This window comes from Mirounga leonina, unplaced genomic scaffold, assembly GCF_011800145.1.
Source record: "Mirounga leonina isolate KUSES-001 unplaced genomic scaffold, KU_Mleo_1.0 Mir_125, whole genome shotgun sequence".
Taxonomy (NCBI): Eukaryota; Metazoa; Chordata; class Mammalia; order Carnivora; family Phocidae; genus Mirounga; species Mirounga leonina.
Genome location: NW_023270305.1, coordinates 140,172 through 163,021, shown reverse-complemented (window position 1 = coordinate 163,021; position 22,850 = coordinate 140,172). Strand labels below are relative to the sequence as shown.

Sequence of the window (22,850 nt, the reverse complement as noted above, 5' to 3'; positions counted from 1 at the left end):
ATGATTCTGGAGTCCCTGGATCGAGTCCTGCATGGGGCTCCCTGCTCGGCAGGAAGTCTGCTTTGCCCTCTGACTCTATCCCCTCTCATGTGTTCTCTCTCATTCTCTCTCTCTCAAATAAATAAATAAAATTTAAAAAAAAAAACAAAGGGAACTTGTGGGGCGCCTGGGTGGCTCAGTTGGTTAAGCGACTGCCTTCTGCTCAAGTCATGATCCTGGAGTCCCTGGATCGAGTCCCGCATGGGGCTCCCTGCTCGGCGGGGAGTCTGCTTCTCCCTCTGACCCTCCCCCCTCTCATGTGCTCTCTCTCATTCTCTCTCTCTCAAATAAATAAATAAAATTAAAAAAAAAAAACAAAGGGAACTTGTGGGTGGCCCGGCCGCGAGGGGATGGGCCATGTGGGTGGCCACCCCATAAAACCCACAACTCCATACCCCTCCCGAAACACACCCACAGGGACTAACGCCCCGCCCTCCCTCACCCACAGCCTCGCCCAGCCAGAAACTCCAGTGTCTCTCCCCAAAATGCTCGCGCACCGGCCCGCCAGCCCCCTCCCTTTCCCCGCCCCGCAGCCTTCTGCCCGCCCTCCTCGGGCCAGTGGCGCCCCCACAGCCAGTCGGCGTCCTCCGGCCCCCGCGCTCGGCCTCACTCCCCTCCCGCCCCGCCGCCGGGCCCGGAGGGCGCCCGGGTCCCTCACCGCCTCCTCCAGGTCCATGACGACGGCGCCGCCACCGCCGCCGCCGCCGCTGCCGGGCCCGTTACCCGGGCGGCGAGGGCAGCTTCCGGGAGCGCCGGAGGAGCCGGCCGGGCGGAAACGGAAACCGCGGCTTTGGCTTCCGGGCGCCTGGGGCCGCGGGTTCGTCTCCGCTCGCTCCGGGAGGGAAGCTCCGCACCCCCTGCAGCCCCCTCCCAGACTCCATTGCTTCCCCAGTCGAGGTGACCGGAGCCGACTCGGGAAGAAACTGGGCGCGCCTGCTGCTGCGCTGATTCGGTCCGGCTCGGCTCGCTGCAGGACCGTCTTCCTCCTGCGAGCTGCCAGGGAGGCGGGGGCGGCCCCCTCCCCAGCGTGGCCGCGACCGCCCCCCGGGTCCGCTCCAGTCTGGCTTTTACTGGCACGGCCGAGGCATGGGGTTCTGGAGGAAAGCACACGGTTGTTGAGGTAGAGCCGGGTGCATTCTGCGCCCTGTGCCTCAGTTTCCTCCTCTGTACGAGTCGGATACTACTAGTGTTAGGTGAGGATTTTACTTGGAAGCTATTGGGTGAGTTACACGATCTGACTTATGTTTGGCAGACCAGTCTGACCCTTGTGGGGAGAAGGGACTGAGCGGGGCGAGGGCAGGAGACGAGTCAGGAGACTAGTAAAATAATCCAGACAAGATCCAGTGGTAGCTTGAACCAGGTAAAAGCACTGGAGACGGTGAGAAATACAGAGGTTCTAGAAATACACGTTGTGAACGTAGGGCCATAAGGGTAACTTGATGGACAGGAAATGGGCGGTAGGAGAAAGAAAAGAGTCCAGGGTGACTTCCAAGATTTTTGACCCGAGCTCTGGAAGAGTGAAGTTATCACTGAGCAGGGGCGGGCTGTGGGTGGAACAGTTTGGGAGTCGGGCAGAGGAGGAACCAAGAGTTCGATTTTGGACCTGTTGGAGATGCTGGTAAGACCTCCAGGTAGGGGGCGCCTGGGTGGCTCAGATGGTTAAGCGTCTGCCTTCGGCTCAGGTCATGATCCCAGGGTCCTGGGATCGAGCCCCGCGTCGGGCTCCCTGCTCGGCAGGAAGCCTGCTTCTCCCTCTCCCACTCCCCCTGCTTGTGTTCCTGCTCTCGCTGTCTCTCTCTCTGTCAAATAAATAAATAAAATCTTAAAAAAAAAAAAAAAAAAACCCTCCAGGTAGGATGAGAAGACAATTTGATACTGGAGTCTAGCGTTCTCAGGTGAATTCTGGACTGGAGATAACACACTTGGAAGTTCTCTCTGTCTGGATGGTATTTAAAGTCACGGACTAGATGAGAATAGGGAACGACTGGCTCTCTATTCACTTACTCCTTATTTACTTGTCAATTCATTTATTTCACAAAGTTATTAAACACCCACTGTATGCCAAGCACTGTGCCAGCAGTTGGGAAATGAGAGATAAAGAGTCCCAGCCTTCAAGAGACCCCCCCCCCTCCAGTCCAGTGGAGCAGTCAGTCTCATTATTTTATCATGGCACTAGACAAATGTTCTGTCCATTTGTGTCGCCCATGTCATTTGCCAGGCTTGGCTCTGTGCAACTTCAGACTCTTACTGAAAAACCTTCCCTATCGTTACAGCATTAAGGATTGTCCTAAGAAAAGCTTGATCATAAGCCTTTTATTTTCTAGATCAGCCCTGATTTCAGATGTTGAAATATTAGAACAGGAAGGGGCGGTACTGAGTGCGCAACTGAAGAGTTAATGTACTGAACTAAAATACGAGATCAGGAAAGTTTGTCTTTGTCTTTTTGTTTCTTGCTATATGTCCAGGGCCTGGATCAGTTCTTAGCTCACAGGATGTGATCAATAAATATTTGCTGAATAGATGAATGACTTTGTAAGATTTTCATGTATATGCAAAATAGTTGAAACAGTTGACGGACCTTGATTTGAGACTTTGGACGTGTGGTTACGCAGAAATGAGTCACAGATTTTTCCAGCCATTCTTTCACAGGAAATTGAGTGTTTTGAGCAAAGTCAGCCCTTTGGAAGAAAATGTTTTCTTAGACTATAAGACTTCTCTGTTAAAACCCTTAGAGGAGGGTTTTAACAGAGAAGCTTTAATATGCAGGTCTTAAAACTCTGGCTCAGGTGCCATTTTTGGTTATCAGATTGGCACAGATTTTTTTTTGTCTGATGGAAATGATCAGTGGTGGAAGTGCTCAGTGAGCTGGATTCTGCCTTATGCTGCAGGTGAGCTTGAACGTGGGTATATTTCTTTCTTTTAAATTTTATTTATCCATTTGAGAGAGAGAGAGAGCATGAGCGGGGGAGGGCAGAGGGAGAGGGAGAAGCAGACCCCCCCACTGAGCAGGGGGCTCCAGGACCCGGAGATCAAGACCTGAGTCAAAAGCAGACGCTTAACCATCTGAGCCACCCAGGCGCCCTGTGGGTAAATTTCTGGAAAACAGTTGAGCTACATAGAGGTGGTATGGTGGAGCAACATTGAGGTAACCCCAAGAAGAGGAAACAGGGAAATAAAATTAGAACAGAGATAATAAACCTTTAAAGGGATTGAGGAGTCTGGGCCAATATTTTATTGAACACCTTAATTGAACATATTAACATATCTAAAGAAAGAATGTGTACATCAGAAAGAGATATGTTTAGCCCTTCTAGCCTAATAAGGGTGGACTTAAATCCTAGCAAGGACCCCAGCTCTGCTATTATGCACAAGCAGGTACTATACCCAAGTTTCCACGTAAGTGACAGACACAGAAGTCAACACTAACCATTGCTCAATTCTGTAATAGAGCCAGTAACTCTAGGCCAATAAATTTGAAATTTTGATGAGATGGACAAATTCCTAGAAAAATACAAGTTACTGAAAGGTATATAGAAGAAATAGAAAATCTGAACAATTCTATATTTAAGAAATAGATTCTATGTATAAAAAAACCTCACTAAGAAAACCCCAATTTCATGAGTTAAAGATGGTAAATTCTACCAAATGTTTGGGAAAGAAATAGTACACATCGTACACATTCTTTTTTTTTTTTTTAAGATTTTATTTATTTTTTGACAGAGACAGCAAGAGAGGGAACACAAGCAGGGGGACTGGGGGAGGGAGAAGCAGGCTTCCTGCTGAGCAGGGAGCCCAATGCGGGGCTTGATCCCAGGACCCTGGGATCATGACCTGAGCTGAAGGCAGACACCCAATGACTGAGCCACCCAGGGGCCCCTGTACACAGACTTCTAAATAATGGGAAAAGTGAGTGCATTTACCAGCACATCTTACGAGGCTAGCATAACCTTGACGTCAAATCATGGCAAGGATATTTGAAGAAAAGTAAAAATTAAAGTCCGTTCTGTCTCAGAAAGAGATGCAAAAATTCCAAACAAAATATCAGCAAATTGAATGCAAGTCCTTTGTTATATTGAGCAATATATATAAATAGGTTAATAAATCAAAACCAAGTTGGGTTTATTCTAGAAATGTAAAGTTGGTTTAACGTTAGAAAATATATAAGTCAAACAGTAGTGCAAGAATGGACCAAAAGATCAATGGAACAGAATAGAAAGTCCAAAAACATGTAAGATAAACTGATTTACAACAAAGGTGCTACTAAAATTCAGTGGGGAAAGTATAGTGTTTCAATAAATGATTCTGGATCAGTTGGACATTCATATGAAAAAATATTGACCCCTACATCACACCATATACAAAAATTAATTTGAAATGGATCACAATCCCACATATAGTAAGTAAAGCCATAGAGCTTCTAGGAAAAAAAAATCAGAAAATATCTTTCTGACTTGAGATGGGACAGATTTCCCGAAAAGCACAATCCTAAAAGCACTATTCATGAAAGAAAAGATTGTTACATTGGACTTCATTAAAATTAAGAACTTTACTTCATCAGAATTGTTAAGGCAACCCAAAGACTGAGAAAAGGTATTTATAAGATATTTATATCCACTACAAATCAATAAAAAAAATTAAAAAGTAAGCAAAAGACTTTAACAACTATTTCACAAAAGAGGATAGTTAAAAGATCAATGAATACATGAAAAGCTGCTCAACATCATGACTCATCAGAAAAATACAAATTAAACCCACAATGAGATGCTACAACACATCCACTGGGATGGCTAAAGTTAAAAAGACGATATTGAGGTTTGGCAAAAACATGGATACACTCAGTGTCTTCTACGTTGCTGATGGGAGTGAAGATTGGCAGAAATATTTTGGAAAATTGGAAGTAATGCTAACTGTAGGCTAATTATGACTCAGCAATTCTACCCTTAGATATATACCCAAGAGAAATTAGTACATATGTTCACCAAAAGATATGTACAAGTATTTTCATTAAACTTTCTTTATAACAGCCCCAAATTACAACCAACCAAATGTCCATCAATGGGAGAATCAATAGCAAGTTGCGATAGTCATACCATGGAATCCTATACAGTAATGAGAAAGAATGAATACCTGATATAGGCAACAACATAGATGAATCTCACAAAATCATGACGTGCAAAAGAAGCCTGTGGTGGATTTAAAGTAGACTTACGTTCTTTGCCACTCTTGCCGTTGAAAGATGTGATCCATCTCCCTGCCCCTTGCATCGCCGTGGTCTTGTGGCCAGCTTTCAGCAGCAGAATTCTGAGTCAATGGTGTTATATAACTTCTAAGCCGTGTCTTTGCAGCTTTTGCTTTTCCTCAGATGTGCTGTCCTGAAAGCCAGCAGCAAGAAGTCCAACTTCCCTGAGACAGCCATGCTGCGAGGAAGCCCAAGCATGCCACGTGTACTAACGAGGCAACGCAGAGGACTGAGGTGTCAGACACGTGAGTGAAGCCTTCTTGGATCTCCCAGCCTAGCCCGGTCACTAGCTACATGCAGCCCTCTCCCCATGCCAGGTAGAACAGAAAACCACCCAGCCAAGTCCTGCCCAAGTCTGTCATGACTGACAGAATTCCAAGTCAACAAAATGGTTATTGTTTCTAAGCCACACTAAATTCTGACATACTTTGTTATTATAATAGTAGTTTGTTACAAAGTAATAGGTAAGCCACAGAAATTGGTTATCGGAGTAGAATGTTATGTAACAAAACCCTAAAATATGTCCCCAGAGCTAATCCTATCCAAATGCCTCTTCCTTTAGACAGTAAACTTTCAGAAAAGAATTTTGAACATATATCCCATTATACAGATACGTATTTTTGTATAAATTATACACATGCAGGACTGTTCTAATGATGTATATTATAGGACACTCATAAATATCAAAACAAGCTAAAAATATAAATTATTAATTAAATAACCTCCCTTTCAATGAAAATATTAGTACTATTGTAATTAGAGTAATCTTGTCTTAACACTGTGTGATACAGAGATTTGTAGTTCTTGTCCTAAATTTAGTTTACTTTAATACTCCTTTTTATGGTGACCATAACAGAAAAAGATACCCCACAAAGATAAAGAAAACCAAGTATTTTCATACCAATGGAAACATTTGTAAACATTCATTCTCAAAATGTAGTCTCCATAGCACATATGTCTTCCAAAAAAGTGATTACTTTTTCATTCCTTAGACAAAGGAGTGCTGAGCAGGTGCCAGACACTGTTTTAGGCACAGGGAATAAAGCAACAAACAAAAACAATCTCTACCTCGTGAAGCTTACATTCTAGCTGGCAGAGTCACATAATGAATACATAAGTAAGTCATAAAATATGTCAGGTGGCAAAAAACTTCCATGAGGAAAAAGAAAGCAGAATATAAAAATAGAATAGACAGGAGGAAAGGTTGGAGGTGGGAGTTGCTATTTTATTTTATTTTAAGATTTGTTTATTTATTTTAGAGAGGGGAGGGGCAGAGGGAGAGGGAGAGAAATCCCCAAGCAGACTCCCTGCTGAGTGCGGAGGCTGACACGGGGCTCGATCCTAGGACCCCGAGATCACGACCTGAGCCGAAATCAAGAGTCAGACACCCATCTGACTGAGCCACACAGGCACGCTGGGAGTTGCTGTTTTAGACAGACTGGTCTGGGAAGGCTTCTCAAATAAAAGTGACATTTGAGAGGAGATTTAAAGGAAGCAGGGGACTGAGCCATGCAGATAGGTGGGGGATCAGCACTGCAGGTGCAAAGACCTTGAGACAGTGAGGTGGCCCTGAGAAAGCAAGGAGCTGTGTGATAGAGGCCATGAGGTCAGAGAGGCAGCCAGGCCAGATGAGGGATAAGGTCTTGGGGATTATAGGAAGGACATCAGGTTTTATTCTCAGTGAGATGGAAGGCAGAAGAGTGACAGCAGCTGACTCATATTTTAGAAGGGTCCCTCTGGGGATGTGTAGAGTAGGGGGGATCAGGAAGGAGTAGGGGGATGTAGGGAGCAGGGGGGAGCAGGGAGATCACTTAGGGGGCCACTGAAGTGGCCCACATGTGGGCTGAGGGCAGGGCGAGGGTGTAGACACTGAGGAGAAGCAGTCAACCTCTGGACAGATTTCAAAGTCACAGTCTTCCTGATGGATCGGATGTGGGGGGTGAGAGAGAAGGCATTGAAGATGACTGCAAAGTTCTGGGTCTGAATGCTCATGAGAATGCAGTTGTCATTTGTGGAGGCCAGGGAGACATGTGTGGGCTTATGATAGAGTGGAGGAAAGAATCAAGAGTTTGCTGGGATGTTCAAAAGTTAATGATGCCTACCCAGTATCCAAGTGGGGACGTTGACGATGCTGTTGAATAGGTGAGCTTGATGTTTGGTGGAAAGCTAATGATTGGAATTAGGAATCTGGGAATCAGAGGCTGGATAAAATCATCAAGGGTGTGTGGACAGAAAGGTCCAAGGACCGAGACCCGGCCACTCCAACATACTTAAGTAGGGAGCAAGAAGGAAGATGAGAATGAATGCCCGAGAAGCAGAAGAGAACCAGGAGAATGTGGTATCCTGGAAGCCAAGCAAAGAAAGTGTGTCCAAAAGGTGGGGCCATCAGCTTCCTCAAAAGCTCCTGAGAATTGCAAGATGAAGACCAGGGTGTGAATGTCAGATTTGGACATGGGGTCATCACTGCCCTTGACAAGAGTGCTTTCAGTGTTGGGGATGAAGGGCAGAAGAGTGTAGACCACTCTTGTGAGGGATTTCATCATAGACAGAAGCAGGGGTGCCATCGCTGGGAGACAACGTAAAGTCAAGGCAGATTTTTGTTTGTCTGGTTTTGTTTCTTTGCTTGCTTGTTTCAGATGTGGGAAGAAAGGGAATGATTTCAGGGGCTATCACTGAGCTGGGAAGAGGGGATGGGTCTGCAGCTCAGGCAGAGGGATTGGCCGGAGCATAGACAATTCAGCTGTGACAGGACCAGGAAGGGAGGGCCTGTGGTACAGACATGGTGGGGATGTGAGGAAAGGGCCCTTCTGACTGCTTCTGGTGAAATGGGAAGGAGGTCATGAGCTGAGTGTGAGAGTCGGGAGGGTTGCTCGAGGTCCAAGGAGAGGTCAGAGGTGTAATACCTCTGGGGAATGGGAGAGTTAAGTCAGAAATCTACTAAATTGTCAGGCACCTTTAGGGCCCCCCTGGACATCTGAGATCGTAAATCCAAAGATAAGGCCAGTCAACACACCCAGCCATTCAGCTGCTCACTTTGTTGAAACAGTCCCTTTGCCCCGAAGGGACAAATTAAGTATATTCACAGTTTCAAGAAGACCTGCCAGGCACCATTACTGACAACCACTCGTCATTGCAGGAATACTTGCCTTTTTGTTTCACGAGAAAAAAGAGAACTCTTCTGTAAGTCTGACAGGTCTTTTAAGTATTTTGCCACGAGATAGACGACAGCCTTCTATGTGGAGCCAAAGATGTTTATGGGTATTCGGCTCATTACAGGTTACGGTAAGGATCCCATGACATCTGGAAGGTCCCGTGTTTATAAAATCAGCTGCGTCCAGGGCATTCCACAGTCACGCGTGCCCCTCTGCCTGCGGTCTCCGCTGCCATTAGCTGCTGGGGAAGGAGGCGGCGGGTGGATCTCCCCGGCCGTCTGTAGCCTCATCCCAGAGCTCTTCCGCCATTCTAGTCAAAGTGGGTCTAGTCAGTGATTCCATGAACATGGTATCTCCAAGTGGCTCTTTTGTTTTTTTTTAAGCAGTTTCCAGGTTTATCTCTGTCTTTTTTTTTTTTTAAGATTTTATTTATTTATTTATTTGACAGAGAGAGAGAGCACAAGCAGGCGAACCAGTGGAGGGAGAGGGAGAAGCAGGCTCCCCGCTGAGCAGAGAGTCCAAGGCGGGGCTTGATCCCAGGACCCCAAGATCATGACCTGAGCCAAAGGCAGAAGCTTAACCCACTGAGCCACCCAGGTGCCCCTCCAAGTAGCTCTTGTGTAAAAGATAACGATTTACTGTGGAGAATATATGTTCTCTGATGCATCTTCCCAGGAATGGCCCCTCAGAAGCAGTCCTTCCCATGTTCCATGACTGAAATGGAATCCAGTGACTACCACAAGAAGGGACTTGTTAGAAATATCTATATTTTATCCTGCCAGATAGCAAACCTTCACACTGCAAACCTGTGACATTATAACACTCGTTTTCTTCTAAATTTTTGGCAGTTTCTGCATCTCTTAACAGTATTTGCAGCAGTATTTGTCATCTCCTGTTTCAGCCATATCATGGCAGAATGATAGAAAACAGATAAATATAAAATATAACTTTAGGGAGTGATTCATGCTTTCAAGCCAGGTAGGTTTATAGGGTGACTGGGGTGGGGTGGAGTGAACAGAATTTGTATAGGGTCATGAGGAAGACTTCCCTGAAGAAGGGCCAGTGGAGCCAAGATGGGAATGCGAGAGCCATGCAGGAATGTGGGGAAATGTATCCCAGGGAGAGTGAAAAGGCCCTGAGGCTACACTAGGCTTGGTGTGTTTGAGAAACAAAAGGAAGCCAGTGTGGCCAGGATAATGGGTAAGAGGTAGAGCTGTGGGCCTCAGGGTGAAAGCACTGGGCAGGGCCCTGACTGCCCGGAGGTCCCCTGGCCCCACAGGACTGATATCAGCCAGTACATCCATAGTCTGTCCCATGCATTGTACCAGATGTCCCTGGTAGATCCCACCTCCTGGCTACCATCATTGGCTCCAACTGGGGAAGAGGGAAGGGAGAAGGGGCACCCCATGGATCAGTGGGGGGGGCCAGTCAGCAGGCCATGGCTGCCTTGTACTGCCCACTTAACCCATGCCAGCCTGTAAAGATGATAGCCTTCATAGAATTTTGGCTCAGAGAGGGCTGGGGGAGCCTGGGGGAGCAGACAAGTGGGGGGCCCACACAAGTACTAGCCAGGCATTTGGGGCTTTGTTGGAATAGCAGTACTCCCTCCACAGGAGGGAGGCAGCGAGGAAGGAAGAGCCCGAGGATTCCAGAGTGCAGCTCCCACTTTTCACCATTCATACTCAATTTTACTTCCAATGAAGGGCATCCCTTTGTCAAAACCCACCACAGGCCTTCTAGTCAAGGGCATTAACAACAGGGTTTTCTTAGTAAAGTGAGAGCTAATGCATATCTAGCATTTTCTGAGCCAGGCACCATTCTAAATTTGTTAACTCACCCATTTTCTATACAAGAAAACTAAAACAAAGGTTGTCTAAAATTTGTGTAAGCGTCTGAGCCAGGAGTCAAAACTGAGTAGCCTAGTGGGGCACGCAGTTTTGGCAGCCATTCTCTGAGCCTCTCAGGAAGGATCAGGCTCAACATCATTAGACATGGTGCTCCACAAAAGGTTTTTGTGACTAAGCCAATAATAAGATGTTGAATATGGAAGAATCTCAGATGATACTGTAAGGATCAGAAAATATTTTAATATAATTGTTCTTGGTTGAATAGCAGTTGAGAAACAATTCATTACCACAAATAATATTGTTATTGAGAGAAATTCTTTATTTTGAGACTACAACTTACCTAGTAGCTACTGATTTATTGGGGAAGTTATTGGAAAAGTTGGATGCATTTCCCTCTGTCAATAGGGGCATTATTTAATTTATAAGAACATATCAAAAGATCACACCAGTAATTTCTGAAAACCAACAAATGACTTAGAAATTATTAGACTGATTTGGTGAATGCTCTGTTATAACTTATTTTGTTGGCAGTTTTATTCTTTTTTAAAAGATTTACTTATTTGGGTGCCTGGGTGGCTCAGTTGGTTAAGCGACTGCCTTCGGCTCAGGTCATGATCCTGGAGTCCCAGGATCGAGTCCCGCATCGGGCTCCCTGCTCAGGGGGGAGTCTGCTTCTCCCTCTGACCCTACCCCCTCTTGTGCTCTCTCTCTCTCACTCTCTCTCTCAAATAAATAAAATAAAATAAAATAAGATTTATTTATTTATTTCAGGGGTGGTGGGGAAGGGGCAGAGGGAGAGGGAGAGACAGAATCTCAATTAGACTCCACACCCAGCACAGAGCCCCACACGGGGCTTGATCTCATAACCCTGAGATCATGACCTGAGCCGAAATCAAGAGTTGATTACTTAACCCACTGAGCTACCCAGGTGCCCCGCAGTTTTATTCTATCAACAGATTTAGTTTGGGTTATTTAGAAAATAAAAGGGAATACATTTTAAATTTCCACTTATATAGACTCTTATACATGAATATATTACTGAATATGGGTGTTTTGAATATTCCTTCTGAGGCCACGGTTAGGCATTTCAATTTAATTCTTTTTTTTTTTTTTAAAGATTTTATTTATTTATTTGACAGAGAGAGACACAGTGAGAGCAGGATCACAAGCAGGGGGAGAGGAAGAGGGAGAAACAGGCTTCCTGTGGAGCAGGGAGCCCGATGCGGGGCTCTATCCCAGGACCCTGGGATCATGACCTGAGCCCAAGGCAGACGCTTAACGACTGAGCCACCCAGGCGCCCCTCAATTTAATTCTAAGTGTGCTGAGAAGTCATTGAAGGATTTTGAGCACAAGAGCAGCATGGTCTAATTTACACTTTGAAGTATTGTTCAGGCCCCATGGTGTAATGGTCAGCACTCTGGACTTTGAAGTATTGTTCAGGTCTCTGTGGGGAATGGACCAAGGAGGAGAAGAAGGAATGAAAATGACTCACTGGGAGGACCAGACCAGTACTTGGTTTTGTGGCCAAGGAGAAAATAGATATACTTTGAAGGTGGAGCCAACAATGGATTGGGTGTAGTTGTGAGAAAAAGAGAGGAATCGAAGATGGCATAGTAAGGTCATGGTGGAGTCCTTCACTGGGATGGTTATGGGCAGGTTGGGGGGTGAGATCTAGATTTGGGACATGTTAAGTTTGATATGACTGTAAGAAATGCAAGAGGAGATACTGAATAGGAAGTTGCACAAATGAGTCTCGAATTCAGGAAAAGTGTTCTGGCTGGAGATGTGAATTTGGGAGCTGTGGTGTAAACATGAGATTTAAAGCCCAGGACTAAATGCAGATACCTAGGGAGTGTAGATCGTAGATGAGGGGAAAGGGACCAGGGCTGAGATGAGGGCACTGTAACAGGTAGAAGTCAGGCAGAACAGAACAATCCAGCAAAGATGGTAGAAGGAGAGAACCAGTGAAGGGCAGTGACCAGAGCCACGTGAATAGTGTTTCAAGAAAGAAAAAATGTCAAATGCTATTAAGAGTCGGGTGAGCTTAGCCCAGGATCCAGCAAGATAATTGTCATAGACAAGATGATTTTGGTCAAGTAGGAAGGGTGGAAGTTTGATTGGCATGGGTTCAAGGCAGAACGGGAGGAAACAGTAGACAGTAAAGACAAGGCCCATGGGAATTTTGCTGAAAGGAAGAGTAAAGAATTGGTCAACCCTATAGGGAGACACAGTGGGGTTAAACAGGGAAGTTGTAGCATGTTTGTGTGCTCATGGAAAAGAAATATTGGCTAGTAGGAAAGAGAGGGGAGATTACAGGCAAAGTCCAAGCAAAGCCCTTGAGTGGGTGAGAGGGACAGATCTGGCCCCTGATGAGCCTGAGGGGCTGCATTATTCTGTCCTGACCAGGCCATGGGAATTCCAGGAATGTGACCACCACTCCACCAGGCAGGGGCCCTGGTCGGGGGCCCTGGTGGCCACATTAGAGCTGGTCCCACTGCCTTCTCCCGACTTCCTGATGCTGCCAGCATCCCCAGGCTTGGAACCCAGCACACCTCAGCTAAAAGTTTAGTAAAGGAGGTTCTACTAAGTGTGGGAATAACTAAATACTATTTCAAGGAGGCAACAGAGCAGAGACTCTGCAATAAAGAGAGTAGATTTGAATCCTGGCCCTGATACGTTTGGGGTAGCTACATGACCTGGACAGGTCACTTCTCCAGGGCCCAGTTTTCTCATCTGCAGTGTGGGGATAATAACTTTCACAAAACACCTTCTGAGATTGTAAGGTACAAATGAGGTGATGGATGTGCAAAGACTTTGTCAAACATCTGTAAACTGGGAAGTGAGAACGAATGCCATAAATTGTCATGAGGCTAAATTTACTAGATCATTCCCCCATCTATCTTACTGAACAGGAACAGCCTGGGGAAGAGGCATTTCTCAGGACACATTCCTGGGCCATGTCTCTCTGTGGGCTTAATTTTCATAACTAGACTTTTAAGGTTTTTTTTTTTTTTTCAATAAAGATAAGAGCAAGTCTTTGGCTTGCTCCTTGCCAGAGCCTCCAAATTTCATTACAGACATAAGTGTATCACTTGAAGATCATTGGTTGAAAGATCATCATAGGTTGAAAGGGAGGGGAGACATATTATTAACTTCAAAGCTTTCTTGGAACCTATTAAATGTTAATCACAAAGCACAGGGATGTTCCTGAAAGCAAATGCCGTCCGGACACTTCTCAGATGCATGAGCCTTCCTCCTTGGGCTCCCATCAACATTTCTGCTGAAGGGAAGAGAGACTCTAGTATGTCCCCCACCAATGAATGGACCTTCTGGGTGTTCCCAAGCCTGCTTGTGGCCTGGCCTGTCCACAGCTGAAGCTGAAATCTTTTATGGTTTGCCTAGTGCTGGGAAGAAGGCTGGAGGAATGAGTACTTGCTGGGCACATTGTGTGTCAGGCGCGGCACCAGGCCCATTACACAGGTCATCTCATCATTGAACTGGGAGGTAATTATTCTCTTCTCATCAAACAGGAAGAAAAACTGAGCCTCGGCAGGTCAAGTTAGGTGGTGCGGCCAGCAGGAGGACGAGGGGGAAGAGGACTCCAAGGAGCCTGCTCTCCCTGCTTACTCTCCCTGCTTCGTAAAGGTTTCTTTAGTGAATGAGTAGATGGATGAATAAAGTCCTCTGAATCCAAAATTGCCTTGTCAAAGGACATCAACCGCCAGAAGGCATGGCCCCAATTAAACAGAAGCAAAACAACCTTCTAAGATTGTGTGAGGTACTCTGAGTTTGCCTTAAATAACTCAGGCGTTTCCCAGACCCTTGAGTGATAAGATCTCAGGCAAGTTGCAGAACCTGTTGGGGGCTGGTTTCTCCATTTCTAGTGGGGAGGCGCTCCTCTCCATGCTCCTCCCTCCCTTTTGGGAAGCAGGCTCAGCAGAGCCACAGGACTTGTAGCTCTGGTTATGGGCTATAAAATCCTTGAAAGAGGAGTCCTGGCTGGTGACCATCCTGGGGCCAGGACTACCTACATAATTCATGGGGCCCTGCACAAAATGAAAGTGGCACCCCTGGTTCAAAAATTAATAAAAATTTTCAGGCCAGAACAGCAGACCATTAAACAAATGTGACTGTATAGGCTCCACACCCATGAAGCCAGCCTTTACCTGTAGCCCTTGATTTGGGAGAAGGGGAGAAGAAGTCTTAGAAGGGCGTTGGATGGAGGGGGCTCCTGGGTGGCTCAGTGGGTTCAGTGTCAGACTCTTGCTTTTGGCTCAGGTCATGATCTCAGGGTTGTGAGATCGAACACCATGTCTGGGCTCCACACTGGCTGTGGAGCCTACTTAAGATCCTCTCTCTCCCTCTACCCCTCCCCACCCCCCAAAAAAGACAGGGATTGGTGGGACATCATGAAAGCACCAAAAATAGGACAAATTAAATAGTTACGGAGGGACATCTGGGTGGCTCAGTCCGTTAAGCTTCTGACTCTTGGTTTCAGTTCAGGTCATGACCTCAGGGTCCTGAGATCGAGCCCCAAGTTGGGCTCCCTGCTCAGCAGGGAGTCTGCTTCCCCTCTCTCTTTCTCCCTCTGCCCCTCCCCCCACTTGTGCACACACCCTCTCTCTAAAAATGAATAAATAAGGCTTTTTAAAAAATAGCCATGGAGATCAGGTTCTGATCTCTTGAAACATACAATTCCAGGATATAAAGTTTCTGAAATTCACCTAGAACTATTCTTCCATTTTATGTCTGAGGAAGTTGAGATCCAGACAGAAGCAGACAGAAGCAGTGACTTGGGGTGTCATGGGGTCCCACAAAGAAGGCAACCCCTCTCTGAATCTCAGTCTCCTTATCACTGAAACAACACAGGGCAGGCTGAATAATGCATTATTTCCTATTTCCACCAAAATAACAATCACATAAAAGGGCCAAGTCCACAAGGACCAAGGAAATGGAAGGAGGAGGTGATGGCAATTGAAGAGGCTGGAGAGTGGGTGGGTGGGGCAGGAGGAAGCACAGTCTGGGAACTGGATAACTGAGTGAAAATCTGAATACTGCTCTTAACTTCCTTTCCAGAATGTCGGTAGCAAGTTTTACATCTCCCCAGGCAGGAGATGAGAGTCTTCTCTGGTATAAATTCCAGAAACTACCATTTGGGATTCTTCATAGTGGGTTTGAACTCTGTCCTATTAGGTGGAAGCCCTAGGGCCCACATCTGGCTTATGTGCAAAGAGCTTTCTAGGCTCCTGAGAGCTGATGGCCAAGCACCTCCAGACATGGGAAAAGGCTTCTAACTTGAAAGGCAGAAAACAAGTGGAAAAAAGAATTGGGAGAAATCAGACAGCTTCAAAATAAAAATTTAATATAAAAAATAAATTCAGAGAACATTCCAGAACAAAAAGATGAAAAAGATGGAAAATAGCAGAGAAAAGATAAAGCAAGAAAAGAAGTCTACAGGGTTGAAAGCTATCTGCTAGAAATGCCAGATAGAGAGCTAAGGGGAAAAAATTACCAAGGAAATAACATAAGGAAATTTCTCAGAACTAAAGCATATGTTTCCAACTCAAAAGGGCTAGCATAAGGAATGAAAAAGACCCAGAGTCAGGTACATCATTGTGAACTTTTCAAATACGAGGGATACAGAGAAGATGCTGTAAACTTCTAGGGAGGAAAAGAAAATCAGAATCCATTGACCTCTCCACACTGTAATCTAGTGGACAAGAGACCAATGACTTCAATGTTCTAATCTGCACCCTACACCTCTATATTCAGCCAAACCATCCATCAGATAAGGGTAAAATATTTCAGGCCTGCAAGAACTAATATCATTTCCTTCCCTTGTACCCTTTCCTTGTACGTTTAGTGGACTACTAGAGGTGATGATCCAAAAAAGAAGGGAGTAAACCAAGATGGGAACCCACAGAATCGAGGAAGCAAGGGATCTACAGCATAAGAGGCAATGTGAGTCCCCATGATGATGGTGAATGGAAATTTCCAGACAACATCTCTATAATGTCCAGTCTAAATTGAAGAACATGGAAGGAAGGCTCTGAAAGGAAGGTCTCTAGGAGTAAGATGCATATGACATATTGGAGATTATGGAAAACATTGATAGAATTGAGGTAGACTTTGTTAGAACATTAGGAAAAATTAATGATGCATAGAAAATCAGGCACATGGGAAGAAAAGGAGGAAATGAGTGACTCCAGTAAAAGTGAAAGACTGAATAAGAAATTTGGTATGAGCATAGTGTTAATGTGGTTCTCCAGTAAATGCCATTCGTGCAGTCATGAGCAAGTATATATACTGATTATTGATATAACTAAAATTGTTTTATAACTATGTCGGGGGGTAGGGAATGGGAAATAGGGAGGTATAGGAGACTCAGTCCTTATTTATCATTGTAGAAACTCAGTATAGTATCTCAAAATGTAAAATAATGCATTAAATATGGATAGCTCCAGTCCCATGGTTTTAAATATCATCTATAAGACTTCCAAGTTTAAGAAGGTGAGAAGACATTCCTACTTCTTTTTCTCTCAAAAATTACCTCAAAACAACGAAGAAAATAACAAACAGAAACACAAACTCTATCCTTGACATTAGAAGACACTGCAATTCTGAACCATTACATGTGAAGCTAAGTGGCTAGAAGAATGACAAATGACAAAAAAAAAGTGAACAAAGATGAACCCAAATGCCAGTAGAAGTATAATTTATTTACAATAAAATTCACAATTTTAAGTGTACATGATGAGTTTTGGCATATATATGTATATATCCACTACCAAAAAATGATTTAGAACATTGCAGTCAGTTCCTATCTCTAAGCCCCAAACCCCTAGCAAACACTGATCTGCTATCATCACCATAGACTTGCCTTTTCTTTTATTTTTTTAAGATTTTATTTATTTATTTGAGAGAGAGACAAAGAGAGTGAGCGAGAGCATGAGCAGGGGGCAGGAGGAGGCAGAAGGAGAGGGAGAAGCAGACTCCCCACTGAGGAGGAGCCTGAGGATGCAGGGTTCAATCCCAGGACCCCTGGGATCATGACCTGAGCTGAAGGCACTTAACCAACTCAGCCACCCAGCACCTCTAGACTTGCCTTTTCTAGAACTTTTCTAGAACTTCATATAAATACATACAGTGTGTAGGGGCGCCTGGGTGGCTCAGATGGTTAAGCATCTGACTCTTGGTTTCGGCTCAGGTCATGATCTCAGGGTCGTGGGACTGAGCCCTGCATTAGCCCTGCATCACTAAGCCCTGTGCTTAGTGCAGAGTCTGCTTGTCCCTCTCCCTCTTCTCCTCCACCCCCAATCGCTCACTCTTTCTCTCAAATAAATAAATAAAATCTTTAAAAAAACACATACTGTGTATTCATTTTGCATCTGGCTTTTTTCACTTAGTAATGCTTTTGTGATTCATCCATCGTATTGGGTGTATGTATGAGTAGTTCATACCTATTAATTGCTAAGCAGTATTACATTAAGATATAGATTTTTCTTTATCTACTTATCAACTGATGGACTTTTGGATTGCTTCCAGTTTGGGGCTACTCCAAACAAAGCTGTTATGAGTCTTCATGTATAAATCTTTGTGTGGACATAATGTTTTCATTTCACTTGAAAAATACCCGAGAGTAGAATTTCTAAGTCATATGGTAAGTGAATGTTTAACTTGGTAAGTAAATGTAAACTGTTGTTTCACATTGTAGCCAAACCTTGGCATTATCAATCTTTTAAGCTTTATCTACTTCAATGGGTATGTAGTAGTATCTCCTTTTGGTTTAAATTTACACTTCCCTAATGACTAATGATGTTGAACATCTTTTCATGTGCTTATTTGGCATCTATATTTTTAAAATAAAATGTCTACTCAAATCTTTTGCCTAATTTTAACTCAATAACTCTTGTTATTGAGTTGTGAGAGTTCTTTATACCTTGTGAAAACAAATCCTTTATTTTATGTATGTTTTGCTAACATAGTCTCCCAGTCTGTGGCTTGCTTTTTCATTTTCCTAATTGTGCTTTCAAAAAACACATATTAAAAAAAAAAAAAAAAACAACACATATTTTTTATTTTGATGGTCCAAAGTATTGATTTTTTTATGTGTCCTACTTAAAAATTTTTTGCCTAATTCAAGGTCATTAAGACTTTCTGCTGTTTATGTCCACAATAGCCAAACTATGGAAAGAGCCTAGATGTCCATCAACAGATGAATGGATAAAGAAGATGTGATACACACACACACACACACACACACACACACACACACACACTGGAATATTATGCAGCCATCAAAAAATGAAATCTTGCCATTTGCAATGATGTGGATGGAACTAGAGGGTATTATGCTAAGCGAAATAAGTCAATCAGAGAAAGACAAGCATCATATGATCTCACCGATATGAGGAATTGGAGAAACAAGACAGAGGATCATAGGGGAAGGGAGAGAAAAATGAAACAAGATGAAACCAGAGAGGGAGACAAACCAGAAGAGACTCTTAATCTCATGAAACAAACTGAGGGTTGCTGGAGTGGAGGGCGGTGGGAGGGATGTGGCTGGGTGATGGACATTGGGGAGGGTAAGTACTATGGTGAGTGCTGTGAATTGTGTAAGACTGACGAATCACAGAACTGTACCCCTGAAACAAATAATACATTATATGTTAATAAAAAAAATTTTAATTGCTACAATATAAAAAGAAAATATTCTCTGCTGTTTTTTTTTAAATAAGTTTTATAGTTTTAGTTCATTTTTGTGCATGTAACCAACCAATTATTCCAGCACCTTTTATTGAAAAGATCATCCTTTCCCCATTTAACTGTCTTGGCATCTTGCTAGAAAATCAATTGACCATATTTTTGTGGGGGTCTCTTTCTGGACTTTCTAGTCTATTCCATTGGTCTATATTATATGTCACCTTTAGTTCAGTACCATACTATCTTGATTACTCTTAGCTTTATAGTAGATCTGGAAACTAGATAGTGTACGTCCTCTAACTCTGCTCTTCTTCAGTATTATTTTGGATTTCCACATACATTTTAAATTCTGCTTACTGAATTTTAAAATAACCCTGCTAAATTTTGAATGTCATCGTGTTTAATCTATAGATGAGTTTGTAGGAGAACTGGCATTTGGGGGAGGAAGGAGGTAAGAATTGGTATTTTAACAATATTGAATCTTCCAGTCCATGAATATGGTATATGTCACCATTTATACTTATCTTTAATTTCTCTCAGTAATGTTTTATAGTTTTCAGAGTACATTTACAGATTTGTTAAATTTATCCCTATTTCATAATTTTCTTTCTCTCTTTCCCTCTGTGTGTGTGTGTGTGTGTGTGTTTGAGAGAGAGAAAAAGAGGAAGGGAGGAAGAGAGGGAGTTTCCTCTATGTTTCCCAAAGTTGAGTAAAAGAAAATTGGCTAGTTAAGGATTGTGGTTAGCTGAATTCCAGTTAAGTCAGATTTTACTGTATTTGGCATTCACACTAATAGCTCTGATTATGTCATGCCCATGTTCAAAAACCTTCATTGGGAAATAATTACGGGATGTGCTCAAAGAATGTAGTATCAATTTACAAAGCAGAAAATTGGAAACAACCAAGCTGACTGATTAACTAGATGGTGCTATATTCTTACCATGCAGCCATAAAAATGACGTGATGGAACAGTGGTTTTCAGAATGGGGTCAGGGTGTCTTCCAGGGTCAAGCAGGCATCAGGACCTTCACTCATGCTCTGATCACAGTAGCCTTATTTTTATCCTTTTTGGCTTTTGTGGTTCCTGGTAGGATTTTGTTTAAACACAGAGTTCCCAGTGCATCAAATGTTTAAAAACCATTATTGCAACAGAATTTTTAATGACCAAGAAAGACATCTGTGGAATTATAATCAGATTAGAAAAGAATCAGTGTGTTGTGTCTTTGGGGAAAAAAGAAGATAATTGTGTACAGAAAGACATTGGAAGTTTTTACATGTATCAAACATTAATAGCAATTCTATTTGTGCAGATTGTGAATTATTTCTAAACGCTCTTGTTTGTATGTTTCTAAATGTGTACAATGTATAGTGTAGTGTTCTTTAATGAGAATACAAATTCCTTGAGGGGCCATTCAAGTCTCTCCACCATCTGACACTGAATGTCTTTCCAGACTCCCTGCTACGATGCAATTCCTCACTGACCCACAAGGTTAGCCTCAAAGAATTACTCACCGTTTCCTGAATATGCCTTGCCTTTCCCTGTCCCCTCAAAGAATTACTCACCGTTTCCTGAATATGCCTTGCCTTTCCCTGTCCCCACACCTTTTCTCCAGCTTAGTTCTTAGCACAGCATTCCCTAATCACACACCATCACTTCCTACTGGAGTTCAACCCATTCAAACTATATGTGATAAAATGTAAGGTAAAGAGAAAAACAGTTTAAAACTATGTCAAGAGTGTGATTTCAGGGGTGCCCAGGTGGCTCAGTCGTTAAGCATCTGCCTTCGGCTCAGGTCATGATCCCAGGGTCCTGGGATCGAGCCCCACATCGGGCTCGCTGCTCAGCTGGAAGCCTGCTTCTCCCTCTCCCACTCCCCCTGCTTGTTGTCCCTCTCTCGCTGTGTCTCTCTTTGTCAAATAAATAAATAAAATCTTTTAAAAAAAGAAAAAAGAGTGTGATTTCAACTAAAGAAAAAAATGCAAAGAAAAAACTGGAAGGAACAATGTACATCATGTATAGTGGCAACACCTGTGTATTGGGATTATAAGTCTTTTGTTTTGTTTGTTAGTTTGGTTCTTGCATTTTACTACGCTTTCCAAATCTATGATGACCTATCCAAATAGTAAAAAAGGAAAAAAAAATCATACTCATCTTAAGACCTATATCAAAGGTTAACACCTCCAAGAACCTTTCATAAAGAACAATAAGAATACATTTTTGAACTCTCCAGGCTGTGTCCCCAAACAATCTAATTGTATCAGTGTCGCATGATACAGTCCAAAACACCCTGACTCTAGAGGCAGAGGCCCTCCTGTTTAACACTGGCCTCTCCTTACTGAAATCACCTCACCTCTCTGAGTTTCTAGCTCCTCCCAGTGTTGTAGTAAGGATTAACTGAGACCCTGTGAATATGCTCTGTAAACTGGAAAGTGCTATTCAAGTGTAGGCCACGTCTGATTCCCATACGAGGCTGAGGCTCAGTCACCCCAAACTATCTGCCACAGGTGACACTCAACAAATGGCCATTGATTTAAATCTCCCTGCAGTTCCAAAAATAGAGCAAAAGCCTCTCTGTGTCCTGAGATGTTACCAGTAGAGTAGGATTTGATAAAGGTCTGTGCTCCAGAGAGCCCATGATTTTTATCGAGATTTGATTTTCCTTTGCTGTTCCCACCACTTGTGGCCTTAATAAGCAAGCAAGCACTGGGTTAGCAATCAACGGGCTCTGGCACAGCCCCCGGGGTGGGGGGAGGGTTGCTCTTCAGTGTTTATTAAAAATCCGAAACAAGACTAGAGCAACACTTACCCTGAAGACACTCTGCAGCCCTGGGCAAAGTCTATTCCTTGTCTACTTCTTGAAAAGAGATGACCTAGAATAGAGCCAGCCTCCAGGCTGGCCCGGCCATGGCCTTTATTAACTGGGTGGACTTCGGGAGAGACGGAGGGGAGCCACCCTTGTTGTCCAGTCCAGCTTCTCGCTCCTCGGAGGGTTCCTGAAGCCCCAAGAGGGGATGCGGCTTGCCAAGGGCACATGCTAGTTAGTAACAACTAGTTAGCACTGGAACTAGAGCTTGTTATTTGGGTCAGCTGGGGTTGCTCTAAGGAAGCAGGAATTCCCACTGGACTCTGTCCCCCTCCGCATCAGGCAGAGCCTGGTCCTAGCTGGTCCTCCGTGAATGTCTGTGGACACAGCTATGCGCGAGTCAGCACTCCTCTTTCCTTGAGATCCAACTACAGCCCTCAGCAAAGATTCTTTCCAGACTAAGAAAGACCAAGCCACCTGTCTGGGACCAAAGCTCTCTAAGCTCTGGAGTGATTTACAAACATTGGCTGTCATGGCTCTATTACAGGTAGAAGCAACCATGAGCACCATGATGATGAGAACCAAGCAGAGCAGACACACCAAAGAAGGAAGACCTGCTCAACAGAGACAAGAAGACTCCAGGGGCACCCCCTGGGGGATCAGTCGGTGAAGCGTCTGTCTTCGGCTCAGGTCGTGATCTCCAGGTCCTGGGATTGAGCCCCGTGTCGGGTTCCCTGCTCATAGGGGAGTCTGCTTCTCCCTCTGCCCCTCACCCAGCTTGTGCTCTCTCGTGCTGTCTCTCTCTCAAATAAATAAATAAAATCTTAAAAAAAAAAGTAAACAGGACTAAAAAATAATAATAATAAAATAAAAGTAAATAGGACTGAAGAAATAGATGCCCATGAACTCCTTTCATGGCCCATTCTGATATTTCTGGGAGGGAAGGAAAGAATCCTTGACCCCCGCCTCAGCTTTCTGGTGCTCTAACCTGTACCCTGCTGTGGGGGTCCTGCCTATGTGACCTAGTGCCGTCACCTCATAGCCAAATGTCAAGCAGGCCCTTGA

At 44.0% G+C, this 22,850-nt stretch overlaps 1 protein-coding gene and 1 long non-coding RNA gene across 5 annotated transcripts in view; one reads left to right on the top strand and one right to left on the bottom strand.

Annotated features, from left to right (window-relative positions):
- Nucleotides 1–745, bottom strand: part of TAF1B (TATA-box binding protein associated factor, RNA polymerase I subunit B) — a 65,404-nt gene extending 64,659 nt beyond the window's left edge. The window contains exon 1 of the mRNA XM_035000567.1: nucleotides 698–745. Coding sequence (XP_034856458.1) covers nucleotides 698–715 — 18 coding nt within the window. The 5' untranslated portion in view covers nucleotides 716–745. The remainder of the gene's footprint in view (nucleotides 1–697) is intronic.
- Nucleotides 746–846: 101 nt separating this feature from the next.
- Nucleotides 847–22,601, top strand: LOC118007581. Of its 4 annotated transcripts, none has more exons than XR_004678432.1 (4): nucleotides 847–1,232; nucleotides 5,385–5,523; nucleotides 16,142–16,239; nucleotides 22,333–22,601. It is a non-coding gene; the product is annotated as an uncharacterized LOC118007581 (long non-coding RNA). The 4 variants fall into 4 exon arrangements; XR_004678431.1 differs by lacking the exon at nucleotides 22,333–22,601 and adding an exon at nucleotides 17,824–18,269; XR_004678429.1 differs by lacking the exon at nucleotides 22,333–22,601 and having other exon boundaries at nucleotides 5,402–5,523; nucleotides 16,142–16,163.
- The last annotated feature ends 249 nt before the right edge of the window (nucleotides 22,602–22,850 follow it).